Consider the following 12,023-nt stretch of genomic DNA (forward strand, 5'->3'; position numbering starts at 1 on the left):
ATATGAATATAAATTTAACACATTTACTTAATAAATGAAATAAAAGTATTTTAACTCTCTAACACTTATTCTATTCCATTTTTAAACTCATAAACAAACAAAACAAAATTACGTAAACACTGGTATTTCTAATAAGGATTTATCAGTATCTGGAAACAAACGTCTGGCTAAGCTTGCTTTGCAAACCAGCCACCAACAATGAATGCTATAGCCTGGAACTGTCGAGGTGTGGGCTCAACTCGTACAGTTCGTGTGTTGAGAGAGATGTTAAAATCTCATAAGCCTGATCTTTTGTTTTTATCAGAGACATTAGCTGATAGTAGTAAAATTAAAGATATTGATTCGAAGTTAGGGTTTGTAAAGTTTTTCTCAGTTGATAAACAAGGAAGAGGAGGAGGATTAGCAGTTTTCTAGAAGCATAGCATGAACTGTAATATTCTTGATTCGTCCCAAAATCATATAGACATCGTGATAACAGAAAGAAATGGGAGGGATTGGCGTCTAACATGTTATTATGGTTATCCAGAAAGGGAGAGAAGACAAGCTGCATGGGATTTTCTACGTCATTTGGCCTCAAAATCACCCTTACCTTGGTGTGTGTTTGGGGACTTTAATGATTTATTATACAGTAGGGATAAGAAAGGGAAGCACAAGCACCCTCAGCGCCTAATGGATGGTTTTAGGAATGCTGTCGAAGATAGCTCCTTGATCGAATTAGAGCTCAAAGGTGGTGACTTTACGTGGGAAAAAGTAAAGGGACTGCAAGTTGGGTTTGTGAGAGACTAGACAGGTGCTTTGCAAGTAGAATGTGGTGGAGTCAATTTCCATTATGTAATCTAACAGTCTTCCATGTAATTAAATCGGACCATGACCCTATCAAGCTTGAGCTGGTCAGTACGGCTATTTCAAAGAAGCAATTCCGGTTTAGATTTGAGAACACGTGGCTGAAGGAGGAAAATTTTCATAATGAGGTAGTTGGTTATTGGAAAAGTTTTCCGGCTATACACCTGCTTCCAAAGTTATTGGCAATCTCGAAGTACATGGCGAAGTGGGGCAGTGATTTTTTTCAATAAATTCAGAGAGAAAGTTGTGAAGCAAAAGGAGATTATCGACGAACTTAAAAATAGAGAAGATGATGACGGAGTGCAGATGTATTATGAAGAAAAGGAAAAACTGAATGACATTCTTGTTCATGAAGAAGCATACTGGCAACAGAGAGCAAAAAATTTCTGGCTGAAGGATGGAGATACTAATTCAAAATACTTCCATGCAGTAGCATCTAGCAAGAAGAAGCTAAACTATATCTCTGGTCTGAAATCTGAAGACGGGATGCTGGCAAAAAGCCACCAGGAGATGTGTACGGTGCTAATGGAGTATTTTTCTAAAATCTTCACGGGACAGAACAGTAGTAGCAATCTTCACACTCAAAGTGCTGGTGCAGTAATCTCACAGCAACAGAATGATATGCTAACAGCCGAGTTGACGTTTGAAGAATTCACTAGGGCTGTGAAAAATATGCACCCTGACAAAGCTAGTGGCCCAGAGGGGCTTAATCCAGCTTTCTATCATCACTTTTGGAATCTGGTTGGAAGAGAGGTGTTTAAATATTGTCAACAATGGCTTACAGAGGGTAGATTTTCAGCAGAGGTAAATGATACAATCCTTGTTCTTATTCCTAAGAAAGAGAATGTTGATGATCCAAGAGACCTCAAACCAATAGCGCTATGCAACGTTTTCTATAAGATTTTAGCTAAAGTCTTAGCGAACAGGTTGCAAAGAATCTTACCAGGTGTTATATCTGAGGAGCAGGTAGATACTACACAAACAAAACAGAATTACGTAGACACTGGTATTTCTAATGAGGATTTATCAGTATTTGGAAACAAACGCCCGGCTGAGCTTGCTTTGCAAGCCAGCCACCAACAATGAATGCTATAGCCTAGAACTGTTGAGGTGTGGGCTCACCTCGTACAGTTCGTGTGTTGAGAGAGATGTTAAAATCTCGTAAGCCTGATCTTTTATTTTTATCAGAGACATTAGCTGATAGTAGTAAAATTAAAGATATTGCTTCGAAGTTAGGGTTTGTAAAGTTTTTCTCAGTTGATAAACAAGGAAGAGGAGGAGGATTGGCAGTTTTCTGGAAGCATAACATGAACTGTAATATTCTTGATTCGTCCCAAAATCATATAGACATCATGATAACAAAAAGAAATAGGAGGGATTGGCGTCTAACATGTTATTATGGTTATCCAGAAAGGGAGAGAAGACAAGTTGCATGGGATTTTCTACGTCATTTGGCCTCAAAATCACCCTTACCTTGGTGTGTGTTTGGGGACTTTAATGATTTATTATACCAGTAGGGATAAGAAAGGGAAGCACAAGCAAAACAAAATTACGTAGACGTTTGAAGAATTCATTAGGGCTGTGAAAAATATGCACCCTGACAAAGCTAGTGGCCTAGATGGGCTTAATCCAGCTTTCTATCATCACTTTTGGAATCTGGTTAGGAGAGAGGTGTTTAAATGCTGTCAACAATGGCTTATAGAGGGTAAATTTTCAGCAGAGGTAAATGATTTAATCCTTGTTCTTATTCCTAAGAAAGAGAATGTTGATGATCCAAGAGACCTCAGACCAATAGCGCTATGCAATGTTTTGTATAAGATTTTAGCTAAAGTCTTAGCGAACAGGTTGCAAAGAATCTTACCAGGTGTTATATCTGAGGAGCAGTCAACTTTTGTCCCCGGACGGAATATCACTGATAACGTATTAGTAGCTTTTGAGCTGCTACACTATATGAAAAGGAAGAACAGTGGTACAGAGGGAGAAGTGGCATTGAAGCTGGACATAAGCAAAGCGTATGACCGTGTTAACTGAGAATATCTTCGTAACAGGATGGTGATCATGGGGTTCTCTGAAAAATGGATCAAGTGGGTAATGTTATGTGTGACTACTGTAACCTGTTCTATCTCTTTTCAAGACAGTATGATAGGACCAATAATTTCACCTCGTGGCCTTCGACAGGGGGACCCCCTCTCCCCTATTTGTTCTTGCTGTGTGTATAAGGCATGTCAATGACACTAAGGGAATCAGTGAATAATGGTATGATTAATGGTTGTAGTATCTGCAATTCAGCTCCTTCGATAACTCACTTGTTATTTATTGACGACAGTTTCCTATTCTTTAAAGTTGATACAACTGAAATAAGAGCAGTGAAGGGAATGTTGAATGACTGTGAGGAACAATCAGGACAAGCAGTCAATTATCAAAAATCTGCGATATTCTTTAGCTCAAACGTGAGAAGAGACAAGCAGGAGGAAATCAAACAAGAGTTGGGAGTTCACAAGGACATAGGATAAGGGAAGTATCTGGGCTTACCATCATTAATCGGACGTTCAAAGAAGAGTGTATTCAAGTATTTAAAGGATAAGGTAGTTCAGAAAATAAAAGGGTGGGGTTCAAGAATGCTGTCACGGACTGGCAAACTGGTAATGTTGAAGAATGTTGTACAAGCTATTCCAGCGTATGCAATGTCCTGCTTTCTGATTCCTAAATCTCTATGTCAAGAGATTGAAAGAGTGATGAATGCTTTTTGGTGGCAGTCACAATCTCAGAATAGTAAAGACATTAGGTGGCTGGGGTGGAGGAAGATGTGCATGACTAAGAATGAAGGCGGGCTGGGATTCCGAGATATTACTGGGTTTAATTTAGCATTACTCGGTAAACAGTGTTGGAAACTATTGCATGAACCAAATGTATTGGTGTCACAAATTCTGAAGGCAAAATACTACCCTGACTGCCATTTTTTGCAAGCTGGTAGAACGAGTGGAGTTAGTTATACCTGGTCAGGAATATGGGAGGCGAAAGAGGAGATGAAGAAGGGGTTACGATGGATTATTGGAGATGGAACATTAATTAATGCTGCATCTGATAGATGGCTGAGAACGAATGAGGGGTTTTGTGTTAACAGTGATCAAATATCTAGTCAAGTGTTACAACTGAGAGTGTGTGACTTGTTTCAGGAAGGTAGGAAGCAGTGGAATGAGGAAATGGTGAAGCAACACTTTAGTACTGAAGATGCTGATGTTATATTGTGTACTCGAATCCCACAAAGGTATGCTAGAGACAGGGTGGCCTGGATCCATTCTATGGAAAGTACACAGTGAAATCGGGGTACTATCAATGGTGTCAAAGTCGGAATGTTACTGAAGGAGTACCACAGTCCATAGGGTGGAGAAAGATTTGGCGATTGGAGGTACCACATAAGATCAGAGTCTTTTTGTGGAGGCTGTGTCGAAACACTTTACCAGTTAGAATGGTGCTAAGACAGAAATGAGTTCAAGTACCGATCATCTGTACGGGTTGTGTTGGTGATATAGAACATTTGAGACATCTTTTTTTTAGTGTAAATTTGCTAAAGACTGCTGGAACCAGATAGGACTCAATGTCGAAGAATGGGATATGGAACATAGTCATGAATGGTTGCTGCAAAAAATGGCAACTGGTTCAGACTCTGAATTGATAAAGATTTCGACAGTCTTGTGGGGGGTTTGGTTTGTAAGAAAGAAAAGCATTTTCGAGAATAAATCAATGACACTAGCTGCAACTATATCGTGGAGTGGAAAGCAGATTTTGGAATGACAAACAATCAACAAGAAATCCTTAGTTGCTGCTAATGGAGGTAATGATAAACAAGTAAATGATCGAAAATGGAAACCACCAGATGCAGGGTACTCAAAAATCAATGTAGATGCTTCAGTTTATGAGGGGCATCACTCTTTTGCAGTAGGCATGGTCCTCAGAGAAGGCCATGGAAAGTATATTGCAGGCAAGGTAATGAGATGTGAAGGTCAAGTGTCAGTATTGGAAGCAGAGGTATCATGCATTGTTGAAGCTTTACTATGGGCACTGGAGAATACAGAAGGGTTGGTGAGCGTAGAGAGCGACTCGTTGCTAGGTGTACGAGCGTTAAATCAAGGCCTGGAGAATCTGCTGGAGATAGGGGATCTCATAAATCAAGGTGTTGACATGCTCCGTAGCAATGATCGATTATCAGTTAGTTTTGTTCGAAAACAAGCAAACAAGGTGGCACATAGCATGGCTAGGGTTCCTTGTCAGATTAATACTTCTATTGTATTAATGTCTCCTCCGAGTTATTTGTTGGAGACTATCTTAGCTGAAAGTTTGATGATTTAATGAAGTTCACTTATTTTCAAAAAAAAAAAGTCCTAAAAAGTTAAGAAATTTTGTTTATGTTAAGTAAATGTTTCAATTTTCTCGTAATCGCCCGATTTTTTCTGTAAAAATGATAATAAGGGGTGATAGATATAAATTTGATCGTTTTAAAATAAAATAAAATAAAAATAATTTATCTGTTTATTAACTAGAGCATCTCGAAAAGACCAGCAATATAACTCCTTAAATTTAAAATATTAGAAATTTAACAAAAATCTGGCTCCAAGAGATTAGTTATCTTTAAAAACGCAGGAAGAATGCACATTTACTATTAACTCACGGACCTAACTGACTAGTGGATCACGGGGCCTACAGAGTTATTACAAAAATTTTGGAAGTAGAAAGAATAGTGGCATCCAATAGATATTTTTACAGCCCAAATACTCCAGTGATCCCTATTTATAGCCCACTCCCCCCTTCCCTTTCTCGGCACCAAACCCTCTCTTTTACCTTTCCTCACCTGTCTCTTCATTTCCTTTCTCTCTCCATAAATAAACAAGATCAAAGAGGGGTTTGCTCAGCAATGGCTATGGCTGCCAAGTTCTTTGCTTTCTTGCTTTTTGCACTCATTGCCATCTCCATGCTTCAAACTATGGTAAATGATGTGTGCTTGTGTGTGTGCTTCCAGCTTGCTATTTACACTGATTCTTTTAATTCTTATTATTTTTTAAAACGTTGGTTTGTTTGTTTTGATTTTTCCAGGTTGAGGCATCATCGGAGTATCACTTGGACAGGGTGAGTTTTGCATTTTCTCTTTTAGTGTGCTAAGATTGGTCTCTGCAGTTTCTTTCTTTGTTTTAGCAGACTTCAAAATGCTGATGCAAGTATATATTTTGTTTGTTTTGCATTCCAGAAAGGATATGGCCCCAACAGTTTGAAGATCTCTCGTAAGCCCTTTCTTCTTTTTCTTTATACGTTTACTGCATTATGTGCCACTACAGATAAACTAAATTTGTATTATGTTTCACCATACATTATTACGAATTTATCAAAAATATTCTTATTTTTTAATTTATTTTAAAAAGTGCGGTTAAAATTTTATATGATGTTGATGGAAGAGGATGATGCACAAAATTGGTTATGAGTGTGTAAATAATATTGCTTAAATATAAGATTGCACCTTATTTCTGTTAAATGTGATATTTTTGAAAAAAACTTCTCATATAATTTAGAGTTACAATATATAAAGAAAAAGTATTAAAAAGTGAAATTAATGAAACAACAATATATCACCGCTATATTAAATCTGGTTGCCCCGGAGTATACCATGTTGTAACATGTGCCTCCGTAAACTTTTTGGTGTTTATTCACATGGGTGGGCCACAAGATTTGTACCAAAAAGTCTGGGTGGGGTCATATGAGTTTGACTAAAGGTCAAAAATCTCTCAACTGTTGAGAACATTCGTCAGGAGTGCATTCTTTTATTTATATATTTTTTGATTGAATCGATGTTGCTGTGTACTAATAAAAACAACAAAAATACAGAGTGCCCAAATCAATGTACAAGGAGGTGCAGCAGAACACAGTACCACAAACCATGCATGTTCTTCTGCCAGAAATGCTGCAGGAAGTGCCTGTGTGTTCCTCCTGGTTTCTATGGTAACAAAGCTGTATGCCCTTGCTACAACAACTGGAAGACCCAACAAGGAGGACCCAAATGCCCTTGATCTAACTATTAAATGCTCTGCTACTGTTCCTCATGCTGACGGCCTCTTCAATTTTATCATTTCTATTTTTCCTACAAGTCATATTTATGTAAGCACACCCACTGACCATTATTATTTAAGGTCTTGTATTTGGTTTTATGTTGCTACTACCGGAAAAGAAAAGATTGCTTATCTTTTCTCATGACTATCTTACTTGTGTAATTTCATATTTTCATGTACTGAGAGCTAGCCACTCCATAGGTTAAACTCTTGGTTTTGCTTTGAGAATATGAGAATGGCTGCTCTTTCTGTTGTCCTTTTATCAATATGATATTAAATCAGTTATCTTCTTCATCAGTCTACAACACGGCTTGTTTTTACTCTGTTTACTTGTATAATGCCTATAACTCTTTTTCTTTTTTGCTAATTTAATGCCTGTAAATCAAAAACTGCTCAATGCATTCAAAAAATTGTTGAATATTATGCTATTTTAAGTGTATACGATCCACAAAGTAGGCGGCCCAATCCATCGGAGATATGATCTTAAGCCTTTGTAATGGATAAGGATTTGGTAAAAATAAATTGATTCGAAATTTGATTGAACAAGAAAAATTCGTAAAAGGATGTGATCCATTTTTTATCAGATTTGATAATATATATGTTGTGCATTAAATGGGGCTTGGGCTGTATCTATGACCCCAATGGGCTGGATTGTTATAATGAATTGAATTTGTTATGTGACAGGATGGGTGGAATAGGTCCACGTGAGATTATGATCCTGGACCTAAAGGTACCGTATTTTAGGATGTTGGGTTATTTGCTTTCTATAGATTAGGCGTTATCTTGGGTTTCTTATATCAGGGATCACCGCCTTACAAAGTGATGAACGGATCTTCATTAATATTTTTATATTATTTAAAATTATAATATTTTTTTTGGATAAATAATAATATTAGTATATTTATAAATAATAATATAAATATTTATTATTGGCGGAATTCGAACCTAAATATTTGGTAGTGTATAAATAATAATATAAATATTTGATTTTGGTGGAATTCGAACCTGAAAATTTTAGTTGTGTATCAATAATAATATAAATATTTGCTGTTGCCAGCGTTCGAACCTGAGAATTTGAGAAATGTATATTCTTTTAGTATTTAAATTTAACGGTTCTGATAACTTGATTGAAAAGATCCGACGATCATAAATAGGGATAACCAAACCAACCGAAAAAAAACATACCAAATTATACTCCATTTCAGTTATTATATTATAGTATATATATATACTTGTTTTCTTCTTAATCTTTCTTAATCTTTTTTAACAGACTTTTTTAAATGTTTAAGACTGTTTGATATATTTTTTTAATATCTTAATGATTAAAAAAAATCTTAAGCATTAACCAAAAAATACTCCCTCCGTTCCAATTTATCTGTTATGTTTGACTTTTTATGGTTAAATTTACCAAATTTTGACTAAAAATTTCATGTAGTATATAATCAAAAAAAATTATAAAAATTATATCATTAGAAAGTACATGTAATCTACTCTAATAGGTATTTTTCAGTTTTTTAGAATAATAAAAAATTAATGTTTAATTTACAATCAAAATTAGGTTAATTTGACCACAAAAAGTCAAATATGACAAATAAATTGAGACGGAAAGAATATGCTGAACCGCTAAGTTACACGCCCGACCCAAATGACACCTAGGATTCTATATTGCCTATGTAGTACGTATATAGGCCTACGCCTACCAACAGACATGTACGCCTAAACAGAGACACGTACACCTAAACAGAGAGACTTACAAATCATGTATAATTCTTCTTTCTCTAACTATCAAATTATGAGAGACTTATAAAGCAGGTGCGATTTTTAAATCATGTATGCACAAAATTCTTAACCTGGTGAATGCATCAGCATGGTATACGCTGTATGATTATACGCCATTCTTTCTAGTTTACTGTCTATTCTTGTTGGATGATCAAACTTTGTTTTCTCTTATATACTTTTGATCATTTGCTTGCATATATATATAATTTATAGAGTTGAGTTCTATGGAGACCCATTTTATTTGGAGAACTTGGAGACCTATCTTACAACCATTAGATTAGATTACACTGTGGGTTGAGATTAAATATTCAGTTATAATAATTAAATTAAACATTTGTGTACCCATAATTACTTGCTTCACTATACACAATCATCTGCCATTATCTCTCCCACTAATCATTAATTTCATTATCCGTGCTCATCAGTCAGAATATATATCCAAAGCAAAACGTGAAAAAAAAATGTGCAGAATAATGCATAACACACTGTAGAACAGGGTGGTGCATAACTTATTGTTGTACTGTTCTGCTTCTTCTCCCATAAATTTATCTTCTCATCATCACCAGAAATCTAAAAAGAGGATATCAATTCTTATTTGTAGAACATTAAAATCTCTGTATTGATAACCATTCTCCATAACAATACTAGAACAATAATATTTAATTTGCAAATAATAATTTGATAAGTAATTTTTTTGTTTAATTTACGTTATAGAGTTTTGAATTTGCAAAACATATTTCAAGTGCATCACGATTTGCAAAACATTATGTTTTATGTGCAGGACATAAGATCCTGTTATATATATGATATGATAGTGTGTATGTGTTGTATATGGGCGTTAAATGAGTGAATACACCTGAATGATTTACATGAACGTGGGTTGATAGTTTAAAAAGTAATATTTTAAAATTCATCTGAGCCATTAATTTAGATAAGTTTAAGGGTGTGTGATGAGGTCTCCAAGTCTTCAATTAAAAATGGGTTTCCATAGAACTTTTCTCATAATTTATATGTAATACACTGCGACCGATATAAAAAAATAACTTTGACATGAGTTTCATGTTTAAAAATGATATTAATGCTGATTTATAACTTATAAATTAATTATTAAAATTTATAATTATGTCATATTAAAGATATATTCAAAAGGTTGTAACGGAGTTTTTGTTTAAAATACAAAATATACATCGGGTTATTACTAGGAAATGATGTTATAGTTTTTACCGGACATCAGTTCACAACCGATGTTATATGTGAGTACCTTTCTCTTCACCCACATAGATCGGTCGGAAAATTTTTATACATCAGCTATCGACTGATGTCTATTGACGTTTTTGTAGTAGTGCTACTTTAGCTAGAATGCATAAAATAAAATAAGTATACATGGTAACTTCTTTTTCTACATCTTTTTTATCTTGTTTTTATTTAGGCATGGATGATATTGTTAATGCTGAAGCTCAATCTGCTGAAACTGAAACTGAAACTCAAACTCAAGAGAGAAAAATGACATTTTGGAATGATGACGCTCTAAACAAAACTTTTCTCGAAGCGTGTATTTATGAAGTAACAATTAATGGTAGACAAGGTACGAGTTTGCAGCCGCAGTCATGGGTCAAAGTAAGAGAAATACTTAAAAATAAACACAAGTTTAAAGTCAGTGCTAGGCAAATGAGAAATTGGTACGATTACGTAAAGTTCAGATATAGTGCTTGGTGTCTACTAAAATCATAAACACGGAATCATTATGATCCTACAACTAACAGATTCAATGTTAGGTTTGCAATGCACACGGGGTGGGGGTGAATGTGTGTTTTTCTTGATTTCCTTTGGTTTTTATGAATTTCTTTCAAGAAAATCAAGTTTTGTGTTCTTAAGGTTTGGAACTCAACAGGCTATATGAAATTTGTAGTCACAACTAATTAATTGTAAAGAACACAGAAAAATAATTATCAAAACTTACTTGATATTTATTAAGAGTCAAATTAATTTTTCTACAAATCCGTGTTCTTGAATACTTTAGAACACAACTACTTTATGAGAGAATAGAAGAATTTCTATATCTGTTTTTGTTACCCCTGAACTAAGGACCCGTGACATGTTTTATAGATCAACATTCACAGTTTACAGAGATTGCACTAAAATATACTAACACGGTTTCTAAAATCCTTTTTTCTATTTCTATTTTAAGTGCATCAAATCTGCATATAATCTTCTAGATCTGTGACCCTCTTTTGTCCAGTTCATCTTGACCCTTGATCTTGCACTCCTCAAGTTGCATTTGTAGGCTTTCCATTTTGATGATAAAATGGGTTGTTGACAGATAATCTTGAATCTTCAGGGTTGATGCTTTCTGTAATTCCTGAAACTGTTATCGAGATCTTCATATTATGTAGAGATGTTTATATCGAGATGTAGAGTGGCTTGAGTGGCTTATCGACATCATCACTTCTCTACATGTATAAATGACTTGTCGATATCTCCACTTATCTACATGTATTCCGACTTGTCGAAATCTTCACTTATCTACAGGTGTTTTGACTTTTCGATATCTCCACTTCTCTACATGTATTCTGACTTGTCGATATCTCCACTTCTCTACATGCTAAATTGACTTATCTCCATCTTCACTTCTCTACATGCTAAACTGACTTATCAACATCTCCACTTATCTATAAGCCAAATTGACATCTCTACAAGTAAAGTGACTTCTCTACAAGTAAAGAGACTTCTCTACAAGCTAATTTGACTTTTTGATAGACTTCTCGATATAACTTGATCTGTGATTTCTTGACAATTAAATTAGAACATTTTTCAATCTACAGATTTATTCTTCACCAATCAATTCATCTTCATTATGAGGAATGATCAGGCTTGATCTTCTTCCAGAGATTTATTCCTATATTGTTGGCTGTTTACTAAAGAAAACTCCATTCTAGTCTATTCAAACAATTTTACAAACTCACGAGATATCATTACAGATTACATAAAATTATAAGTCAACTAAATCTTAGGATTGTCAATTTAACATAGTCTTGTTATGTTAAAGTATGTCTTGCACAACAATCTCTCCAATTTTTGAGAAGATTACTTGTCACAAATTTATGCCAGATAATAAGACTAATCTCAAGCTAAAATTTGATAGACAAATAAAAATACAAAGATACAGACTTTTATACAAAGATGTCACTTAACAGTTACAATTAGATTGAGTTTACAGAATTAGCTAAAGTTCTCATAACCAGAAGGAGACCTAATCAAATCGTTGATTCTAACAAGACACTCTAGTTCTTCAATGATCTCAGTACC

General features: G+C 34.9%; 1 protein-coding gene across 1 annotated transcript; it reads left to right on the forward strand.

Moving 5' to 3' along the window:
* Nucleotides 1-5,652: 5,652 nt before the first annotated feature.
* On the forward strand, nt 5,653-7,235 carry LOC141718158 (gibberellin-regulated protein 4-like). The gene is made up of 4 exons (XM_074520537.1): nt 5,653-5,827; nt 5,935-5,967; nt 6,086-6,119; nt 6,718-7,235. The coding sequence occupies exons 1-4, from the start codon at nt 5,756-5,758 to the stop codon at nt 6,897-6,899; spliced, it is 321 nt and encodes a 106-aa protein (XP_074376638.1). The 5' UTR covers nt 5,653-5,755; the 3' UTR covers nt 6,900-7,235.
* Nucleotides 7,236-12,023: the final 4,788 nt, after the last annotated feature.

The sequence above is a fragment of the Apium graveolens genome, chromosome 4 (assembly GCF_009905375.1).
Source record: "Apium graveolens cultivar Ventura chromosome 4, ASM990537v1, whole genome shotgun sequence".
In the NCBI taxonomy this organism is placed as follows: Eukaryota; Viridiplantae; Streptophyta; class Magnoliopsida; order Apiales; family Apiaceae; genus Apium; species Apium graveolens.

Excerpts from the sequence above, each read along its gene's own strand:
- LOC141718158 (XM_074520537.1), top strand. The coding sequence starts at position 5,756 with ATGGCTATGGCTGCCAAGTTCTTTGCTTTCTTGCTTTTTGCACTCATT. Across the intron at positions 5,968-6,085 it reads CGGAGTATCACTTGGACAGG|AAAGGATATGGCCCCAACAG; the intron begins GTGAGTTTTGCA and ends TTTGCATTCCAG. Across the intron at positions 6,120-6,717 it reads CAACAGTTTGAAGATCTCTC|AGTGCCCAAATCAATGTACA; the intron begins GTAAGCCCTTTC and ends ACAAAAATACAG.